We start from the raw sequence: 23,130 nt of genomic DNA on the forward strand, positions 1-23,130 counted from the left end.
ATGTATCCATTCTCCCCCAAACTCCCTTCCCAACCAGCCTGACACATAACAATGAACAGAGTTCCATGTGCTATACAGTAGGTCCTTGCTGGTTATCCATTTTGAATATAGCAGTTTGCTCGTGACCTTCCCTGCCTGCCTAACTATCCCGTTCTCCCAGCTCAGAGCTAGAATTTAAATCCAAGTTTTTTCAAAGTCTAAACCTTTTTTCTTTAAAGTGGGTATTTTACATTCCTAATTCTAGGGTAGGGACAAAATTATTTTAAAGACCCTTTTGAAAAGGTGGTCGTTAAATGAATATGGGAAAACAGCCCTGCTCCTACTTCCTTTGAGTCTTTCCTGTGCATAGAGATAAGGACAATATACAATGGATGGAGAAAAATGACATGATTAACTGAGTAATTTGAAAAAAATTCATCTTCAAGTTCTCTGAAGATATAAAATTCCTCATTAAAAGCAGATATTTCACTGGAAATCACATGGAAACTTAGAGGGAAAATGTCACTGGGATGTAATTATTGGTGATTAAAGCAATGATTTAAAAAAAAGTCTATCATGAGCTCATCACAGAAATGGCTATACAGGGATACAGAAATAAAAGCAAATCCATAGGAGTACTTGAAAGCCAGCAGGGATGTCCTGAGTAGATAAGACCATGAGAAGATTCTAAAAGATAGAAAAACAGATAGGCACAATAGGCAACAAACCTTTAACACATAATAGACGAAATGGAGCTCTCCACAGAAGGAACATTTCCGGTAAATCCAAAATAACCCAGAGACCAAAGGTGGGGGGCTGGGAGAGTGAGTGGAACTGGGGCCACTATTATATGAAATCCCTATATATATGTAGAATTTATTGTTTCTGGGATTTCTGCCTTTCAGGTTTTAAAAATTTGTTTAAAGTATCACTATTAAAAAATTATTTTAAAGTGAGTATATTTTCTTCTTTTCAGAGTGTCTATAACAGTTTAGAGTTACTTCTTCCATAGTTTAGTCACAGATAGCCAAACATTTTAAGACTTCACAGTAAGCATTTTTCAGGCATGTGTGAACCCAAACTGGTCTGTGAAGAACAGTCAAGATGTTACTTTTAACACACATTAATAATATATACAAAGTCAGAAACACTAGTTTTCTTCACTTTAGACTTTCTTTTCGCCTTAATTTTAAGATGAAATTTTACTAACGTTAAAAACTTAAATGCTATGTTTAGGAAAGGAATGACTCTAGAGAACCAAGAAATACACTTAGCAGGAAAAAACAGAATGTGTGATTAATGATGATATAGATTCGCTTACAAACCTTTGTGAAGTCTGATGGACACCAGCACACAGATGTGACCTCTTGAGAATGACCCAGGAGCACGGTGGGAGGATGCCAGGGCATGGAGACCTATCACACCATCAAAAACAAACAAGTCAGCAGGGCAGTGTTAGGTCTCCAGACCGCGACTTCAAATTTATCCATACTTGTACCTTAGACAGCTGTAGAGTTGTTACCAAAAATCCCTAGACATGCCTAGTTATAGCTCAGAAAAAGAGGCCCAATGGGCAATGAAAGTATTTCTGTCATTAATCTGAGAAAACAGAAGGAAAACAGCCAAAATAAGTAAATAGTATGAGGTAAGATACCAGGACAGCTCTTATTTCAAATCAGGACTACTTCAGTTCAGTTCAGTCACTCTGTCGTGTCTGACTATTTGCAACCCCATGAATCGCAGCACACCAGGCCTCCCTGTCCATCACCAACTCCTGGAGTTCACTCAGACTCACGTCCATCGAGTCGGTGATGCCATCCAGCCATCTCATCCTCTGTCTTAGTTATATATATTTTGATTAAAATTCAAGACTGAAAGGGTGAGTTTCAGTGGCTAGGTATAACACTTCAAGTGGAACCTAGACTAAATTTTAGATCTTCTCTAGTCAGCTACTTCCAGGAACACTGCACATACTAAATCCTGAAGGTACTTGAGAAATGGTAGCAGATCTCTTGGGACAAGGGGATAGTCTTTCTTCCAAAAGAACTCAACTGACTTCTAAGAAAGCCCAAAGTTATACTCCTTCATTTTGAAGGGGGAAAAGCTATATTCTACATGGCACTTTGGTATTTTTTTGGGGAAAAAAAAAAAAAAACCACTTCTCTGAAATTTTATTTTCAGTTCATTTGCTTAAAGAAACTGAATTTTCAAGTTAAGTATTGTCACATTTTAATGTACAAAAGAAGGGTCACATTGTGCAGTACTACACAGGTGACTAAGAATGGTATTTTCCCCCTCACTGAATGCTATTAGTGATATGCGTTTGACAGCTGACTCATTCAAGAGCTGTCAATCCCTGTCAGAGACCATGGGCATTAATCAGCACAACACAAAGAGACAGACTCACGTAGCTATTACTAGCATATGTGTTTGAAAAAGAGAAATTATTCTCTTCTCATTTACCTGAGACTCTTAACCATTGCTCATTCATATGAAGAAGGAGGTGGCACTCTGGGAAGAATGTTTGGAACAATGACTAAGTAAGTTAATCGACTCCTCAGACTGTAGTTAAGAGATTCGACATACTGATTCATAAAGTATCCAACTCAATTATTACTACTCCTCTCCTGGGTTAAATGGCACATATGTAATGATTCAAAAAGCCAAAGAAGACAAAGAGCAGAATCTGATTTGCCCTGCTGGATTAATTAAGGTTTAACAGAAAAGGAGGCTTTTCTTCGAGCTCTAAAAGGATCTCTCTGGCTGCCTACTCCTACAATCCCACAGAACTCATTCTCTCACATGATGACATATTTTAGAAAACACTTTCAAGATAGACTCTAATGATCTCAACAGTCACAGAAATTCTCAATGGTCCCAGCCTATAAAGTTTCTCTTTACCCAAGACCCAAGGAGGATGGGTAACAGCAAATTAAAAGAGAAAATCCAATGTCCTTCTGACCCTCCCGGGTAACAACATATTATTTTATTCCATGTATTTACTTGCTTGTTGCTTCTAGCTCATCATCTCATGGTACTGTCCCTTCCTCAGTTTCTTAGGCATTACATATACCGAGGAGAACCTGAGTGTCTATATCGAAGATTAAAAAATGTCCAGAAAAAAAATGTCCACCAATAGAATGTATGTACATTTCTGCACTTATCTATAGGATTTAAGAGAAAAACAAAACAAAACCCCAGAAGAAAAGACAGACCTGTTGGAAAAATTTTTTATAATTTGATAATAAGGCAGGAATAAAAATAGTAACAATAAAAGTCAGCATTTATTGAATGATTGCCATGAACCAGGTATCTTACATAGCATTAAAAGTGAGGGGAGGAGTTCTAAAAAGTTAAAAACATAGAATTAGTTATCATACGACCCAGCAATTCTACTCTTGGGTATACACTCCCAGGAGAACTGAAGACATATTCAAACACAACTTTTTACATGCATGTTCATAAAGCCAAAAAAGTGGGGACTTCCCTGGTAGCCCAGTGGTTAAGAATCCACCTTCCACTGCAGGGGACATCGGTTTCCTCCTTGGGGAGGGAACTAAGATCCCACATGCTGAAGGACAACCAAGTCCACACACCACACTGGAGAGAAGTCTGTGAGATGCAACAAACGATCCCGAATGCTGCAACCAAGACCGGATGCAGTCAAATATATAAATAAATGAATACTTTTTAAAAAAAGCCAAAAAGTGGAAAAGTTTAAATGTCCATCAACTGATAAATAGACAAATAAGGTCTAAACATCCAATGGAATATTCCCTCCATAAAGAGGAATGAAGTACTGATATATATAACAAATGGATAAATTTTATGAAAGCAAAGCCAGACATAAAAGATCATGTCTATATATAATTCCATTTATAAGAAATGTTCAGAAAAGGCAGATCTACAGAGACAGAATGCAGGTTAGCGGTTGCCAGAAGTTGGGGGAAGGGAGGAATGGAGTGACTCCAAAGGTTATGGGGTTTCTTTTGGGAGTGATAAAAATGTCTGGGAATGAGATGGGATGGCTGCACAATACTGTGACTATACCAAAAAAAAAAAAATCACTGAACTGTACACTTTAAAATGACTACAATGGTGAGTTTTACAGTATTCAAATTCTACATCAATTTAAAAGAAAAAGTGGAGGGAAGGGCATGTTGTAGGCTAGAATGAGAGCTTATGTCCAACAACTTTTTATGAAAGTCAGTAACAAGTGTTTTCACAGTTGAGGACTATCCTAGTATGGTAAAGTATATTTGGTGACTACTCCAAAGATTAATTTCTTCTAATGAAAATCAGGTGACTTAAATCTTTGATTCTTATTCAAATATGTTTTTATTTATTGTCCCTTCACTATAATATTCATTATACTTATAATAAAAATATTATCACAATGACATGATTTCACTTTTGAAAACCTCCCTCTACTTTTAAATAGGAAGAGGAGACTAATTAAGCCCAAGAGACATTTACATCTATGCATTCTGGGAAAGGTCAAAACACAAAAAACTGTCTTCTCTTACAAATTTTAGTTGTTACAGAATAAAGGCTTAACTCAAGGCAGGAGAAATTCCTAAGTTAAAACTCTCAGAACAATGAAGGTACCTTTAGAAGCAACTGGCCCTAATGTACAGACCTCATAAAAAATTTTGTATACTTGAACAGGCAAAAAAGATCAGCACCTTTCCTCAAAAAACCTCCTTACTCTGCCCAGTTAGAGACCAAACCTAATCTTCATTTCTGCCATGAGATCATTTACACTTCCTAAAGTGTCAGGCTCAATGTTTCGCCAGTCAGCGGTAGAATGATGGTGCCAAATCAGTTTATTTATAACCACTTCAATACTATTCAGTGGCTCTATCAGAAATGAACCAGGGAAGGGGGCAGGGGTTAGGGTAGGACAAGGAGTAGGAAATTAAATAAGAAGAAAAAATAATATTTAATCTTTTTACTCTTGGGCCTCAGTGTCAGAAAGCCTAATTAAATTACATCTCCTCTTCGCTGGGCAGTAGGTAGGACTGGAGGGCCATTCATTCTCTTCTGCCCTGAGATCTAAAACTCCATTCTTTCACCCCATTTTCTTGCGCCCATGGGATTTTTATGGCATAGGAAAATCCTTATACCTGAGAGAATTCTGACCTAATTGTCTGACTACTCAGCTTGTGTGTAACTGTTTTTAAATTACACACTACATCCCACCCCCCTTTTCTTACCATGGAAAAGGAAAATTGAGCCACCTCACCAGGCAAATTCAATTTTAGGAGCAGTAAGTTTGCCAGGATCTCAAATATCAGAACCTGCACACTGAGTTATGTGTGGACAGGCAGGAGAACATCATGTCTGAACCACATCACTCAGCACCAACATGTGACCCAGCCTAGAATTCAGAAAGGGTCACCCATGTGTGTGATACTCACTGACTGGATGTTTGAAAATGAGTTACTAATAAACAGCCAAGTATCTTTACTCCTTGTCTTTAAGGAAAGGAAGCATCCCTCAACCCAGATTTTCTGGAACCAAAAAAAAAACAAAGGCAATCTTTTGTACCAGAGCTAAGAGGAACTTTAGAAATTGGCAATAAAAAAAAAAAGCCAGAAAACAAACAAAAGTATTGGCAATAAACTACACATACACACACACACACACACACACACACACACACACACACACTCAACTAAAAAGCTGATTTTAAAATATGATGAGTGCCTAAGTTGTTTTGTGCATAATCCTTTATTATGCTTTTTGGTATGTTTGCAGTTTTATTTTTAAGAAAAAAAATTTAAAAGATACTGACCTTGGTAGGAATAAAATCCTCTAGCTAAGTTGGGAACCAAAGCAGAAAAAGGAATGTAGGTAAGATAGTGAGGGAAGGAAAAACCAAAAGATAATAAATATGCAGCACAAGACCAGATTATGAAACAGAAACACTAGTGCTAGTCACATAAAGTTTAAAGCTCAAGTAAGAAGAATTTTATAGACAGGAAATTATGTAAAACTCTTATCATGAGAGTCTCAAGTATATATTTTATAAGAAAATTTTCATTTAAAAATACAGTAGGTGTGTGTGAAGAAAAAAAGGCAAGGTAAACAAAAAAGCATCTTGGATAGAACAATATCTCCACCCTGTGATCATCAAGCTTATTGTTACTAAAGCTTTTTGAGAAGGTAGTGTTACATTTAGTCATTTTTTAGTACCTCCCCCAGGACTAGTTGAAATTAAGCTGAAGAATTATGCCTCATATCTGATAGGATCTACCCCTGTCCTGCATTAAAGATATGACTTCCTAGAAGTTGGCAGGACTAAAGGTGACACAATTGTCTCCTGAAAAGGGATTTAATAATATTGAACCTACAGGTCTATGAAGTTTCAGTCACTATGATTATAAAAGCTAAAATCAATAAACTTTGATCATTTATTTCACCAATGTCTATGACAGTTATGAAACTATAGGGCAATCCAGAAGATAATGATTTCTAGCCCTAGGAAAACCTTAATGCTCTTTTTCTTTGAACTCAGACATTTCTATAATTAATTATTTCATAAGAGCCATTTTCCATTGGTTAGCAAGTGCTACTTGTATTTCAATTTTCTCTGCTTGACTTCAAATGAATAGCTTTAAACTTCTTAGCCTATAGTAGCTGCTTTAGAACCACTATTTAAAATGTAAAAACAAAAAATTATAAATTTGTACAACAGGAACAGGTAATCTGTAAAATAAATAAATGAATAGATAATGCTATTAAAGAAATACAAAACTGACAAAGCAGCCACAACTGTTTTAATAACCTGACAACTAGCCACTTAGAGGAGAGTAAAAAATACAATTATTACATGAATATTTTTGAATGAGTGTTTTGTGCAAGGTTCTACGGGTGACTGGGGTGTAGGATTCAAATACTGTACTGTTACTGTACCAAACTAATACAAAGTTTTATGAGAGTCTGAAAACCCAGGGCAGTAAGGCAGTACAGCATGTTTTTCCAGGAAGCAGGACAAAGTATTTAAGAGTCTTTTCAGTCTTCTGAATTCTCAACTTCCTCATAATCTGTAAATCTGCTGGATGATATGTATTTAGATTCTGAGAAGCATACTGTGAAACTGTGATACATTTTGTCACAGTTAGGGTGAAGTTTCGGCTGTATTAAGAGGCAAAAAGCAATTTTTACTTAACATCTGATACAGAAAGGCTAAAGTTTGGTAACTTACCTTCCAGATGTAGGCAGCTTCATCACTTGAGCCACTGACTAAAAACTGGTCATCTGGACTAATACTGGATTTAACATAAAAGGTAGAGTTCTGATGTCCATTGAAGACAGCCACTGCCAGAAGGAAAAAAAATCAAATTATTTCTTTTTATTTCCAGTTTTCAAATAAATGCAGACAGTATACATATCCTAATAAGTTTTATTAATGTACTGACTAATGAAGCAGATGGTCAAGTCAGTCAGCAATTAAAAAAGAACTGGACAATGGCAGAGAAAGAAAGGAAATCCTAGGAAAAGGCTTTATATTAGATCCAATCTCATTATCTAAGGGCTTCCCTGGTGGCTCAGAGGTTAAAGCATCTGCCTACAATGCAGGAGACTTGGGTTTGATCCCTGGGTCACGAAGATCCCCTGGAGAAGGAAATGGCAACCCACTCCATGATCTAAGCCCAAATACTTGGTATGGAGTTAGCTATTGAGAAGAAAGTGACAAAAAATATTCTTAAAGGAAGAACAGAGCCAATGTCCAGTCCTTTAGTAAAAATGCCTTTGTTAGACCCTCTCTTTCCACCCCAGGCTAGGTTTTTTTCCACTGCATTAAACATTGGTCTTTCTTCCTCTTAAACTTCAAACCTCTTAAGGATACATTCCACAAATATCTTTTTCTTTCCTCACTACACTTCAGACTTTATAATGCTTTGAACAGAGGAAGTCTTCAAACATTTGTTGTATGAATAGATAAAAATCAGTGAAAGGAGAGTTAAGATTTATGGATAGTTTATCTGAGATGCGGTAACCTTTAAACTTGACTTTAAGTAGGCTGAAGAGTAGAAGTGGCCAATGAGGTAAACTATATATTCATATGTAAAATACTCCAACTAGGTTAGGTTTAGACTTCTTACTATCCAATCTAGCATAATGTGCTTGATATGTTAAATTCCATCCTAAGGAGACCAAAACCTGAGGTCTCAGGCATCAGAACTCTACTAGGAAATAAAAGAAAAAACATCTCGGTCACTGGAAAATTTAAGGATACATTCAGGAAGGAAAAAATACTTCACTGCAATCTTCTAACGGAGTGGGGGAAAAACAATTATTGTTGGAAGGACTGATGTTGAAGCTGAAATTCCAATATTTTGGCCACCTGATGCGAAGAGCTGACTCATCTGAAAAGACCCTGATGTTGGGAAAGATTGAGGGCAGGAGAAGGGGATGACAGAGGATGAGATGGTTGGATGGCATCACCGACTCAATGACATGGGTTTGGGTGGACTCTGGAGTTGGTGATGGACAGGGAGGCCCAGCGTGCTGCAGTTCCTGGAGTTGCAAAGAGCCGGACATGATTGAGCGACTGAACTGAACTCAACTAACAGCTTTCCATAACTACTCACAAAAATCTCTTCCTTTTGCTAGAATAAAAAATTGGATTAAAAAAACAAACTTTGTATTTAAAGCCCTTCAAGAAAAACCCTGCATGTCAAATACACTGCCACATCACATACTGCAACTGTTAAAGTTAAGCAAGACATGAATCAATTCAGATACATGTATTAGAGTTACTATAACAGATAAATCCTCACAAAATAAACAGGATCCTTTATTCTGAATACAATTCCAAAACTATAATTGTTCATCCTCCTCAGCTCTTAGCTATGAATGGAAAACTATAGACCAAATTTTCCACTAAACTCTTAAGTATTTATTGCCCTCTGCTGGTCTAAGAAAGCCAACATAAAGCTCATAGAAAAAAATTCCTTCTAAACCTATATTGGCTTTAATTAGTTTAACTGTTGACAATTTGAGCTCTTAAAATGCTTCATTAAGATGCTTTAATTGCCAACATTCACTGGATCAAGGAAAAAGCAAGAGAGTTCCAGAAAAACATCTATTTCTGCTTTATTGACTATGCCAAAGCCTTTGACTGTGTGGATCACAATAAACTGTGGAAAATTCAGAAAGAGATGGGAATGCCAGATCACCTGACCTGCCTCTTGAGAAATCTGTATGCAGGTCAGGAAGCAACAGTTATAACTGGACATGGAACGACAGACTGGTTCCAAATAGGAAAAGGAGTATGTCAAGGCTGTATATTGTCACCCTGCTTATTTAACTTATATGCAGAGTACATCATGAGAAACGCTGGACTGGAAGAAGCACAAGCTGGAATCAAGATTGCTAGGAGAAATATCAATAACCTCAGATATGCAGATGACACCACCCTTATGGCAGAAAGTGAAGAAGAACTAAAGAGACTCTTCATGAAAGAGGAGAGTGAAAAAGTTGGCTTAAAGCTCAACATTCAGAAAACTAAGATCATGTACTCTGGTCCCATCACTTCATGGGAAATAGATGGGGAACCAGTGGAAACAGTGTCAGACTTTATTTTTTTGGGCTCTAAAATCACTGCAGATGGTGATAGCAGCCATGAAATTAAAAGACGCTTATTCCTTGGAAGGAAAGTTATGACCAACCTAGATAGCATATTGAAAAGCAGAGACGTTACTTTGCCAACAAAGGTCTGTCTGGTCAAGGCTGTGGTTTTTCCAGTGGTCATGTATGGATGTGAGAGTTGGACTACGAAGAAAGCTGAGCACCGAAGAATTGATGCTTCTGAAGTGTGGTGTTGGAGAAGACTCTTGAGAGATTCAACCAGTTCATCCTAAAGGAGATCAGTCCTGGGTGTTCATTGGAAGGACTGATGCTAAAGCTGAACCTCCAATACTTTGGCCACCTCATGCAAAAAGTTGACTCATTGGAAAAGACCCTGATGCTCAGAGAGATTGGGGGCAGGAGGAGAAGGGGATGAAAGAGGATGAGATGGCTGGATGGCATCACCAACTCGATGGACATGAGTTTGAGTGAACTCCAGGAGTTGGTGATGGACAGGGAGGCCTGGCGTGCTGCAATTCATAGGGTTGCAAGGAGTCGGAAACGACTGAGCAACTGAACTGAACTGAAGATGCTTCAGAGTCGTCCTTATAAACATCACTTAGTATAATAAAATGCTGTGAATTAAAGGTATAGAAGATCAAGTACTGAGTTCAGGACCTTAAGTTTTGAAAAAGACAAGCAATTATTAGATCTCTCTTTCTCTCTCACATACACACCTGTCAATTTCTAACGAACATACCTATCTGCCTACCTAACTACCTATCTATATATGAGAGCCAATAAAACAATTTCAGGAGTACAGAGGAAAGGTTACTAAATTATTAGTTAAGTGGCCTTAGGCATATTTGTTTGATGGCAGAAGAACAACGAAATTTAAGGCCCCTGTTGGTGTCCACACATAACAAAATGATATAGAAAAAGCTCTTGGACATCTGATAATATGATTAGGCTTTCATCTTCTAGGGAAAATTTTTGAAGAGTTTGTTTTATATGGCTAAATAAACCAGGAGTTGTTCAAGTTCTAATTTCAATCAAGGAGACAGCAAGCAAAGTTATAAAACCTCTTTCCTTTTCCAAACATTCTTACTCTTGTTTAGACAACATCAGTTTAATGCCCTAACACAGGGCATTAAAAATGCCACGTATGATACTGTCACAGGTACTGAAGTCCTAATAATGGCTTGGGGTCAGTCTTAGGAAACTTCTGTAAATGCCCAGCTAAATTCTGCACTATTTCAAGATTTCTTTTTTATCAATGCATCTTATTTTAGTGGGAACTGGGTAGCTCTAGGGATTGGTTATAGAATTCAAAGTCTTTTTCTGACAGTTATATATGAGAAATAAGTAGGTAGGTTACAAGCATGTAGCTTGCTTAAACAACTGATAATGTCCTTAAAATGATATAACTCTAATCCTCTTGAGAGTATGCTTGAGAAACTAATTTTTAAAAATGTCATTTATTAGCTTTATATATTCTACTTAAAAATACATGTAATATATATAAAATATGTAAGCTTTTTATAGTCCACTTATAAATTATATATTCCACTTATAATTTTCTTAAAGAAAAAAAAATGAGATTAGGGAAAACATCCAGGGATAAAATAGCTTCTGTCCAACATTAGGGAGAAGGCTGAGGTAGGTAGGAACTATTTTGAGGGCTTAAAATTAAGCCCCCTAACTTTAACAAATAACCCACACAAAGGACAAAAGCTGAACAGAACAGCCTTCTCTATCCCACAAATATTGAAATAATTTTAAGTATACCTAAAGGGGCATAATTTAAGGAAAGACTTAAGCCAGCACATGGAGCAGGATTCTGTTCACTTGTGAAATCATCACAAGATAAGTACATCTATGAATTAAAACATCACTGGAGCTAATCAAAGACCCCAAAGCACCTATATGTCTTCATAAATTCAGTACAGAGAAAACAAACAACATTAAACTATCATTAATGAAAAAAATCCATATTATTTTTAGGAAAGAATTTGAATGACTAAGATCCTACTTGGAGAAGTCTTTAATCCAGTCATATTGAACATATAGATGTTGTCATCTGTGCAGTTAGCAAATAAAGTGGAGCCAGTAGAATCCAAAATCAGACTTGAGTATCCTGGGAAAAGGAATTTGAGTTAGCAAGCGCTGATGACAGAGTAGATTGGAGCTGAAAATTATCTTTTTAGATCACTTCATAAGAAGTATCATCAGAATTCTTATTCCCCCAAATTTCTACAAACCAAAATTATTCTTCTAAGTTTTTGTAACTTCAAAAAGATACTTTCATATACTAGTTTCTCAAGTCAACTGAGAATAACAGTTGCTGAAAACTAGCTTGATATTTATTTTAAAATTTTGACAAAACTTAGATATCCAAAAAAGCCCTACAAGAGTCCTACAGAATACAAAGGCTTACCTAGTTTTCGAGTGCTGCTACCTGGGTACAGGAAAGACTTCGATGCTATGGGTTCCTGTCGATAAGCAGTATAATTCTTACGTAAATCCCATATTTTGATTATGCTAAAAATCAAGGTGAAGAAATAGTTATTTTGTAGTCCTTTTCCAACACCAATCAGTTTCAACTATGTTTGAATGTGAAATGACTTTTAATCTAATTTCTCTGGCACATCAACCATCTACAGTGAGGATATTTCATTGGGGAACAGACTGAACTATCTCATACTCTTGTCTCCAATATCAGGCTAACAATTCTAGTAGAACGGAAACAGATGTGTTCTGACCCACAGATGGGTTGCCCTGAGTTTACTTGAAGAGAGCGGAAAAGGAAGATGAAGGTTGAGTGCTGATAGTCATTGTTTCATTGTTTTCAGGAAAAAAAAAAAAGGAACACTTCCTAAGCCTTTAGCATTCCGCATGTAACCTTTGACATCATTAAGTAGGAAACTGTGTCCTTATGGTTGGATCTCTATACATTAACTCTTTAAGAAATCTAGTCTAAACAAACTTTCCTGTGAAATAGAGTATTTTTACATTTCACCTATTAGGATGATTTTCCTAATTTTCGAGATCTACTTTGTAAACAACTTGAAAACACAAGCTTGGTTATAAAAGGGCAGTATTCCTTGGAAAGAAAGCTTTCACAAAGAAAGCCATTTACAAATATAACTAATAACCTTTAGATAATCCTTCATTTGTGCCTGAGAATTTGGTCCACAGAAGAGTTTTAGTGTTTAGAGGACACAACAGAAATCTTAGTTTATTAAACCATATTTTTAAATTAAAATTTTTGAAGGGAAGGATATCTTGGGAGATATAATGGGCAAAAAGAGGGCAAAGAACTCGTTTCACTGTGCTTTGCAGATATTCCATTTTTTCACAAATTGAAGGTTGTGGCAAGTCTATAGGTACCATTTTTCTAACAGCATCTTCTCATTTCATGTCTCTATGTCACATTTTGGTAGCTCTCCTAATGTTTCAATTTTTCATCATTATTATTTTTGCTATAGTGATCTGTGATGTTACCATTGTAATTCTTTTGGCATTTTCCAGCAATAAAATATTTTTAAATTAAGATCTGTACATTGACTTTTTTAGACACAATGCTATCTTACACACAACAGACTACAGTAAAATATAAACATATCTTTTAAATATAACGGAAAACCATTGATTAAATTATGCAGCACACAAGCAAGTTACCATCAAGCTTCTCTGTAACAGCAGCAGCAGCAAGTGCCAACGCTGCTCCTAAGTGACAGACAATGTGCTAACTATGACAATTATCTCATTTAATTATTTGAGCAAGAGTCCTAATAACTAGATATTTTCCAGTGTGATCTAGAGTTCTTCTTCTCAGCTGGGTACTATGTTGAAATTTAAAAGCACACACATTAAATTACAATGGGACTAGGTGACTTATCCATCACAGTTCATGAAAGACAGCTCATCAAAAGAACCAATAAATAAAGACTCTTCTTACCCATCCACGGCTCCTGCTGAGACTAATGTGTTCTCATCTTGAAAGAGGACCACAGTAACACTCTGCTGGAAATCCTAATAGCACAAGGAAGAAAAAAAAAAAGAAGGAAATCCTATTTGGGGTATAACAATCTTCACTATTAAGAGACCAAGGCGCTAAAACGATGCCTTTATCCCCTAAACTGAACTAGGCTAAATCTTTCCCCAGCAATATCAGTCAAACATATATTGTAGACCAAGAAGTAATTTTAGCAAGAAAATAACCTAAACATCAATTTATATCATACCATGAACATTCTGACTTGCATTCAAGAAAAAAACTGGTGATTAACACAGTATTTTAGTACCTAAGTCTATCGGCTATACGTAAAGTCATTCCGACTGTGTATCCTTAGGAAACTCATTTAACTTGTGCATGTTTCATTTATAAAATGCTGATATCTTTCCAGATTATCATATAGGAGTGTCAAGAATTATAGACTAAAAATGGTTACATGCTCTGAAAAATCTAAAGGAGCTAGTGGAATTTTACCTCCTAATTAAAAGACACTTACTCCTTGGAAGGAAAGTTATGACCAACCTAGATAGCATATTCAAAAGCAGAGACATTACTTTGCCCACAAAGGTCCGTCTAGTCAAGGCTATGATTTTTCCAGTGGTCATGTATGGATGTGAGAGTTGGACTATGAAGAAGGCTGAGCACCGAAGAATTGATGCTTTTGAACTGTGGTGTCGGAGAAGACTCTTGAGAGTCCCTTGGACTGCAAGGAGATCCAACCAGTCCATTCTGAAGATCAACCCTGGGATTTCTTTGGAAGGAATGACGCTAAAGCTGAAACTCCAGTACTTTGGCCACCCCGTGCAGAGTTGACTCACTGGAAAAGACTCTGATGCTGGGAGGGATTGGGGGCAGGAGAAGGGGACGACAGAGGATGAGATGGCTGGATGGCATCACTGACTCGATGGATATGAGTCTGAGTGAACTCCGGGAGTTGGTGATGGACAGGGAGGCCTGGCGTGCTGGGATTCATGGGGTCGCAAAGAGTCGGACACGACTGAGCGACTGAACTGAACTGAACTGAATCGATTTTAAGTTTTCTTGGCCCCAGAAATCTGATGAAATGTCTGAAAAGTTACTCATTTTAACTTCATCTGGCTTCCAAAGACTACATACTAGTCCTGTCAGTTTCCATTCATGCCAATGTAGTTTAAGCCCTAATGTTTTAGCAACCACACATCCCCAAAATATTAACTTAGACCCTACAGAACAGGAATACTAGAAAAATAAATTAAGAAACACTGATAATTTTTTTTTAAGAAAAAAGCTATATTATGGGCACTGTTTGAACTTTGACTGTAAAATGCTAAAGAGGTACTTATATTTTCCCCAATATTTCTCAAAATATTTTGAAATCTTTTGCCAAGTATGTTTTTTAAAAAAAACAAAAAAACTCACATCTGTTCAGCAGTTTGTATTATGAAAACAATAATGAATTCCTTTGCCCTACAGAATATGGCACCATGGCACTTAATATGCTTTTGAAACCACACATCTCCCTCTCCTAATGAGTTATTCTACTGTAGATGATATGCATGCATGGAGATCTCTAGGGATGAGTTTCAGGAAACTGAATTTTTAACATATTTCCCTGGTGACTCCGTTGCACTCGAGAGTTTGAGAATCAGTACTGTAGGTACTGAATGAGTATCAAACAATAAACCACTGGTAACAAGAAGAAATAAAGACTCTCTTTTCACTAACTGAATCACTCTCATTTAATGCCCAACAAACTTCCCAAAATGAGACTCTATGATGCTGTCAAGATCTGCACACATGTACACAGCTATAAAACCTTACCACAGAAGGAGCAAGCCCTTTGGAATTCTGTTTCTTCTTAGGTTTTGAAGGGGTTTGCTTGTCTAAGGTATTATGAGCTCCACTGATTTGGTTCACTTGCCTGTAAAATCCATCTGAAAAATATTTTTTTCAGAACATAATTGGTTTAGGTTTCAGAAATTTATTCCCATGCTGAATGTAACATTTATATATAAGATCTCAAAATTATATTGTTTTAAATTAGTAAAAGTAGAAGCCAGCAGGGTCACTGTACTATAATCTCTTGTGTGAGATTATAATATATAAAAAGGAAATAAGCACATGGATATGTATAGCAGCTTTATTCTTAATTGTCCAAATCTGGAAGCAACCAAGATGTCCTTCAGTAGGCGAATATATGAATAAAAGTGCGGTGTTAAGTAGACAATGATACATCATTCCATACTAAAAAACAGAAAATGAGCTACGAAGTCATGAACAGACCTTTAAAGATGTATTACTAGGTGAGAGAAGGCAATCTGAAAAGGCTATATATACTCTAGGGATCCAATCATATGACATTCTGATAAAGGCAACACTATGGAGAGAGTGTAAAAGATCACTGATAGCCAGGGTTTAGGAGGAAGGGTATGATGACTAGGTGGAGCACAGAGGATTTTTAGGGCAGAGAAACTACTCTGTATGATACTGTAATGGCACATCCATGCCAGTTATACACCTGTCAAAACCAAGAGCACGTATAATACCAACAGCGAACCATAACGTTAAGCAAGCACAGATGGACACTGGGTGATAATGGTGTATCAGTGTGGGTTCACCAGCTGTAACAAATGTCCAACTCTGGTGCAGGATGTTGACAGTGAGAGAGACTGTGAGGACATGGGGTAGATCCACACAGAGAACTCTATACATTCCGCTCAGTTTTGCTGTATATCTAAAGCTGCTCTAAAAAATAGTCTATTACAAATAATTTTTTAAAAATAATGATGTAAGCAGGGAGACAATCATTTGTTGTTGTTCAGTTGCTAAGTCATATCTGACTCTTTTTGCGACTCCATGTATTCTAGCCCATCAGGCTTCTCTGCCCATGGGCTTTCCCAGACAAAATATGGAGTGGGTTGCTGTTTCTCTGAAAGCACTGCTTTCTGCTTAATGGCATTAGGGGGCAATGTGAGTATAATTAAATTTAATTTAATCCAATTCTTTAAAGTCCTCAAATTTTTAAAATTAAAATGAAAGATCATGTACTAATAATTGCAATCCCATTGATAATTTAGATAACTGGCATTATAGTTCATAAGGTAAATATGGAGGGTAATACTTGAAGAAATCACTAAGAACCTGGGAACCAAACAGAACTAGGGATTATGAACCTGTGCCCCCTGGTGGTAAACAGGTGAAATCACCAATTCTTTCATTCAAAATTATTATGGAGCAATACCACATTTGTCAAAAGTAAAATGGAACTAGATTACCTTTTTTGTTGCACCTGGTATCCCAGACCATAATGTTGCCATCTCTACCCCCTGTACAGAAGACAGCTGTAGACATATAAATAGTTTATCAAGAAGTTAACAAAACCAGTCAATGACACATGTATTTCAACTTATTAATAAGGTTCCAAGGGTATATGCTTGGTACTGTAATTGGCACTGGAGACTAAAAATGATAAAATATACAGCTCAACACAAATAAGAGAAAACAAAGCTGTGAAGGAAAAGTATTAGAACTCAAAACGCTTACATTGAGCAAAAACTTGATAGAATAAACCTCTGTAAGTTTTCCTAAAGCCACATGAAATACTATATTATATACTAAAGTTATAGTAAGAATAATGATAAATAAGCACTAACCAAAATATATGGAGTCCTTACTAAGTTCTAGACACTATCCTTTTTTATAGATGACTTTTTTAAAAGAACACCTCAATGAGAATTATTACCCTCACTTTATAGATGAGAAAATTAAGGCATAGGGAGGATAAGTAACTTGCAAAGATTATTTTTGGCTTATGTATCTACAGCCCATACTCTGAATTTCCAAGCTGTATTCTCAGGATAAAATTATAAACTAGATCAATATAAAATTTGTGAAAGGAGTTGCCTCTGGGGATGGAAGAAGGGCAGTGACATTGGAGGAAGAAACACAGGAGGAACTCCAATTTACCTGTCACATGCTTTCCTCTTTAAAAATTAAACCAAAAAAAGTATGCTTCCTGTATGAGTGACCACTTACCAAGTTAATCCACCTGGATTAATTTGCAGCCAATGTAGACAGATTAATTTGATAAGTGCTCAGGTCAAAATACAAAAACTATTTGAGGGCCCTATAGACACTGAACAAAAACATGCAATTTTTGAAAGGAAGTCAACCACTGAATCAACTGACTGGCCTAGGCTAAGTTCTGGGTTTTTTGTGGTTTTACCTTGAGGGCAGCCAGAGTTGTACCATCAGGACCAAGCAGCTAAAGTGGAGGAATTAGGAAAAAGAGTGGGGCAACGCAAGCTGTAAGCAGCAGCAGGAAACTCTGGAGAGGGGAGACAATGGGAAACCCTAATACTGTGTTTATACTTAGTGCAAGTCTCTGGCTGACTCCTGAACCGTGTTTATGTATGAGCTGTAAGAACTGAACTGAGATCTGATCTTCTGAACTAACTGCTTTCCTACAGGTTTGACCATGCAGTTTGAAATCAATCAATCAATCCAGTCGCTCAGTCGTCTCCAACTCTTTGCGACCCCATGAACCATAGCACGCCAGGCCTCCCTGTCCATCACCAACTCCCGGAGTCCACCCAAACCCATGTCCATTGGGTCGGTGATGCCATCCAACCATCCCATCCTCTGTCGTCCCCTTCTCCTCCTGCCCTCAATCTTTCCCAGCATCAGGGTCTTTTCCAGTGAGTCAGCTCTTTGCAACAGGTGGCCGAAGTATTGGAGTTTCAGCTTCAACATGAGTCCTTCCAATGAACACCCAGGACTGATCTCCTTTAGGATGGACTGGTTGGATCTCCTTGCAGTCCAACGGACTCTCAAGAATCTTCTCCAACACCATACTTCAAAAGCATCAATTCTTCTGCGCTCAGCTTTCTTTATAGTCCAACTCTCACAACTGTACATGACCACTGGAAAAACCATAGCCTTGACTAGATGGACCTTTGTTGACAAAGTAATGTCTCTGCTTTTTAATATGCTGTCTAGGTTGGTCATAACTTTTCTTCCAAGGAGTAAGCGTCTTAATTTTGTGGCTACAATCACCATCTGTAGTGATTTTGGAGCCCAAAAATTAAAGTCAGCCACTGTTTCCCCATCTATTTGCCATGAAGTGATGAGATCGGATCCCATGATCTTCGTTTTCTGAATGTTGAGTTTTAAAGCCAACTTTTTCACTCTCCTCTTTCACTTTCTTTTTTAATATATAAATTTATTTAATTGGAGGTTAATTACTTTACAATATTGTATTCCTCTTTCACTTTCATCAAGAGGCTCTTTAGTTCCTCTTCACTTTCTCCCATAAGGGTGGAGTCATCTGCATATCTGAGGTTATTGGTATTTCTCCCAGCAATCTTGATCCCAGCTTATGCTTCTTCCAGCCCAGCATTTCTCATGATGTATTCTGCATAGAAGTTAAATAAGTAGGGTGACAATATACAGCCTTGACGAACTCCTTTTCTTATTTGGAACCAGCCTGTTGTTCCATGTTCAGTTCTAACTGTTGCTTCCTGACCTGCATATAGGTTTCTCAAGAGGCAGGTCAGGTGGTCCGGTATTCCCATCTCTTTCAGAATTTTCCACAGTTTATTGTGATCCATACAGTCAAAGGCTTTGGTATAGTCAATAAAGGAGAAATAGATGTTTTTCTGGAACTCTCTTGCTTTTTCCATGATCCAGCAGATGTTGGTAATTTGATCTCTGGTTCCTCTGCCTTTTCTAAAACCAGCTTGCACATCTGGAAGTTCATGGCTCACGTACTGCTGAAGCCTGGCTTGTAGAATTTTAAGCATCACTTTATTAGCGTGTGAGATGAGTGCAATTGTGCACCAACTCTTTTCTGAGCAACGTAACAGAATCCAGAGTCCAGCATACCATTCCCAACGCACAGGGTACAATCTTAAATTATTTGCCTTATAAAGAGCCAGGAAAATGAGTCATTCTCAAGAGAAAAGTCAATGGAGGTCAACCTCAAAACGACCCAGATACTGATTTATCAGGTCCAGTTGTAAAATAGATATAACTATGTCAAGCGAAATAAAGAGACAGTCAATGAAAAAGATAAGAAATCTCAGCAGAGAAACAAATAGAACTTACCAAAAATAAATGGAGATTTTAGAACCACCACCCACAACTTCTGAAATGATAAAATTCACTGGATGGGCCTAAGAGCAGAATGGAGGGAACAGAGGAAAAAGTCTATGAACTTGAAGACAAATCAACAGAAATCATTCCATCTGAGGAAGAGAGAAAACTAAGACTGAACATTACGCTAAGTAAAAGAAGCCAAAAATGTATTGTATGGTTCCATTTACATGAAGGCATAATAGGCAAATCTATAGAGACAGAAAGAAAGTAGGCTGTATAAGGCTGTGGAAGATGGAAAGTACTGTTAATGGCTCTGTTTTCTTTTTGGGCTGATGAAACTGTTCTAAACTTGGACTGTGGTGATGACTGAACTCTATAAAAAAATTAAAAATCACTGAAACATACATAGTAAATGGGTGAATTTTATGGTGTATTTATTATATTTAAGAAAACTGAAAAAGATGAATAAAGTTTCAAGGATTCATGGGACAATTTCAAAAAGTCTAGTACATGAGTAATTGTGGAGTTCTAGGAGAGAAAACTAGAACTGCCATATGACCCAGCAATTCCAATCCTGGGTTATATAAAAACAAAAACACTAATTCAAAAAGAAACATGTATCCCAGGGTTCATGGCAGCATTATTTATAATTGCCAAGATATGGAAATAACCTAACTGTCCATCAACAGATGAGGACTATGAAGATGTGCTGTGTACACACACATGCACACACAATAGAATGCTACCCAGCCATGAAAAAGGATGAACTGTTCCATTCGCATCAACATGGATAGACCTGGAAGGTGTTATGCTAAGTGAAGTAAGTTAGACAAAGAAAGACAAATACTGTATGATATCACTCATGTGTGGAATCTAAAAAATAAATAAACTAGTAAGTATGATGGAGAAGGCAATGACACCCCACTCCAGTACTCTTGCCTGGCAAATCCCATGGATGGAGGAGCCTGGTAGGCTGTAGTCCATGGGGTCACTAAGAGTCGGACACGACTGAGCGACTTCACTTTCACTTTCATGCATTGGAGAAGGAAATGGCAACCCACTCCAGTGTTCTTGCCTGGAGAATCCCATGGACAGAGGGGCCTGGTGGGCTGCTGTCTATGGGGTCACAGAGTTGGATACGACTGAAGTGACTTAGCAGCAGGAGAGAAAACAGGGCAAATATTTCAAAAAATGGCAGAAAACTTCCCAGATTGGGGTAAATCATGAGTTCAGTTTCAGATATGCTGAATTTGAAGTCCTACCAGAAAAGTGAAAGTTGGAAATATAATCTGGTTCAATATAAGTAGAGCAAAAAACAAAATTGGAATAGATGAGACTGCCCAGGGAGAAGATACAGACTGAAAGGAAAACATGGGCAAATACCAAATTTTGGGCCATGCCAGCTGGAGAAGGCAATGGCAACCCACTCCAGTACTCTTGCCTGGAAAATCCCATGGACGGAGGAGCCTGGTGGGCTACAGTCCACGGGGTCACAAAGAGTCAGACACGACTGAGCGACTTCACTTTCACTTTAAGAAGGCAATGGCACCCCACTCCAGTACTCTTGCCTGGAAAATCCCATGGACGGAGAAGCCTGGAGGGCTGCAGTCCATGGGGTCGCTGAGGGTCGGACATGACTGAGCGACTTCCCTTTCACTTTTCACTTTCATGCACTAGAGAAGGAAATGGCAACCCACTCCAGTGTTCTTGCCTGGAGAATCCCAGGGATGGGGGAGCCTGGAAGGCTGCAGTCTTTGTGGTTACACAGAGTCAGACATGACTGAAGCGACTTAGCTTAGCTTAAGAAACTTAGAAGAGATAAGGAAATAAGAAAGGGTGATAAGATAGGGTGATAAGATCTTCTTTTAGGGACAGGCCACAGATATGCTTGCATTTTTCCTAGGAAGAGCCAAGAAAAGGAAAACTGTGGAGACATAAGTGATGGCACAAGGTCTTGGGGGAGGATCAAGAATGCTTCTCAACATTAGCAGCACGCTGGAATCCCTTGAGGAATTTTAACTAAATAGATGCCTGGCCCACCTTCAAGAGATTCACACTTAATTGGTATTTTAAAAAAGCTCCCTAATGTGTGTAACTGAGTCACATTGCTATACAGCAGAAATTAACACACTGTAAACTTCAATAAAAAAACAAACCAAAAACCTTTCCAGGTGACTAATGAGTCAGGGTTGAGACCCAGTACTCTAGCAAGAAAGACTGGTCTTAAATTGGATAATGAAGAATGAGAAAGAAGGTACAAATTCAAAGATAATGTAGGAGAGGTAAAAGAAATATATTTGTAATTACTTTTAATTATCCACTAGTAGTTCTAGCACCCCTTGGACCACACAAAAACACATCTGGGAGTAACTGACAATGAAAAATGAAAACATTTTCTGGGTTTCAAGGTGGTAGATATTTAGGGGAGGCAAATTACACTATTATTAATATAACTATGTCCTAACAGGGTTATCTGTATCCTGCTCATGCAGGGCTGGAAGAACTTGATCATGATCTTTTCTACCATGTTGACTACAACCCCTCAAAAACCAAGAACCCCCACCAAGCATTTATATGCCCCTCAGTTTTGCTTTTTGCATTTGCTGCTGTTATTTTGTACATGTACATCACATCTCATTTTTATGCTCATGAGGAGATCAAACTATTCAATCCTAAAGGAAATCAACCTTGAATATTCAGCGGAAGGACCAATACTGAAAGTAATATTTTGGCCACCTGATGTGAAGAGCCAACTCATTGCAAAAAATCCTGATATTGGGAAAGATTGAGGGCAAGAGAAGGGGGCGACGGGATGAGATGGTTGGATGGCATCACTCACTGACTCAATGCACTGGAGTTTGAGGAAACTCTGGAAGACAGTGAAGGACAAGGAAGCTTGGCATGCTGGGGTCCATGGGGTCACAAAGAGTCAAACATGACTGAGTGACTGAACAACAACAACAAAAATGGTTTTGTGGTTAAACAGGATATTTATCTCACTAAATGAACATTCAGGGAGATAAAAATGACTTAGCCTAAGAATTTAGAGGCAGAAATCAGAATAAAACATGGGGTCTTCTATGTATGGTGGTAAAAGTATGCTCTGCACAAGAACACTTGGCTGAAGGAGAAGGGGTTAAAATCTGTGTTTTAGCAATCAAACTAGATGGCCCTGGGAGCAGTGTCCCACCAGACATTCATAATGGGGCAACTGTGGACTACTGGGATCCAAGATAAGGTTTGTGCTTTCTCTACTAGACCTTACTAGCATAGATTCAGTGCACAGAGTTTTCAAAATTAAGCAAAGGGACTGAATGATAATGGTGTTTTCCTTCTCTGTTTGTTTGTAAGTAAGATTATGGCATCTGGTTCCATCACTTCATGGCAAATAGATGGGGAAATAGTGGAAGACTTTATTTTTTGGGGCTCCAAAATCACTACAGATGGTGACTGCAGCCATGAAATTAAAAGACGATTAC

At 37.7% G+C, this 23,130-nt stretch overlaps 1 protein-coding gene across 2 annotated transcripts in view; it reads right to left on the reverse strand.

Moving 5' to 3' along the window:
- Positions 1 to 23,130, reverse strand: part of DTL (denticleless E3 ubiquitin protein ligase homolog) — a 50,844-nt gene that overhangs the window by 14,537 nt on the left and 13,177 nt on the right. Inside the window, exons 6-12 of one of the 2 annotated variants that reach the window (XM_069544964.1) lie at positions 16,831 to 16,896; positions 15,377 to 15,489; positions 13,520 to 13,593; positions 11,996 to 12,099; positions 11,591 to 11,695; positions 7,190 to 7,302; positions 1,305 to 1,394 (exon numbers count right to left, since the gene is read on the reverse strand). In XM_069544964.1, the coding sequence (XP_069401065.1) occupies positions 1,305 to 1,394; positions 7,190 to 7,302; positions 11,591 to 11,695; positions 11,996 to 12,099; positions 13,520 to 13,593; positions 15,377 to 15,489; positions 16,831 to 16,896 (665 nt within the window). The remainder of the gene's footprint in view (positions 1 to 1,304; positions 1,395 to 7,189; positions 7,303 to 11,590; positions 11,696 to 11,995; positions 12,100 to 13,519; positions 13,594 to 15,376; positions 15,490 to 16,830; positions 16,897 to 23,130) is intronic. The other variant, XM_069544965.1, reaches the window with a different exon arrangement.

This window comes from Ovis canadensis, chromosome 12 (genome assembly GCF_042477335.2).
Source record: "Ovis canadensis isolate MfBH-ARS-UI-01 breed Bighorn chromosome 12, ARS-UI_OviCan_v2, whole genome shotgun sequence".
NCBI lineage: Eukaryota > Metazoa > Chordata > Mammalia > Artiodactyla > Bovidae > Ovis > Ovis canadensis.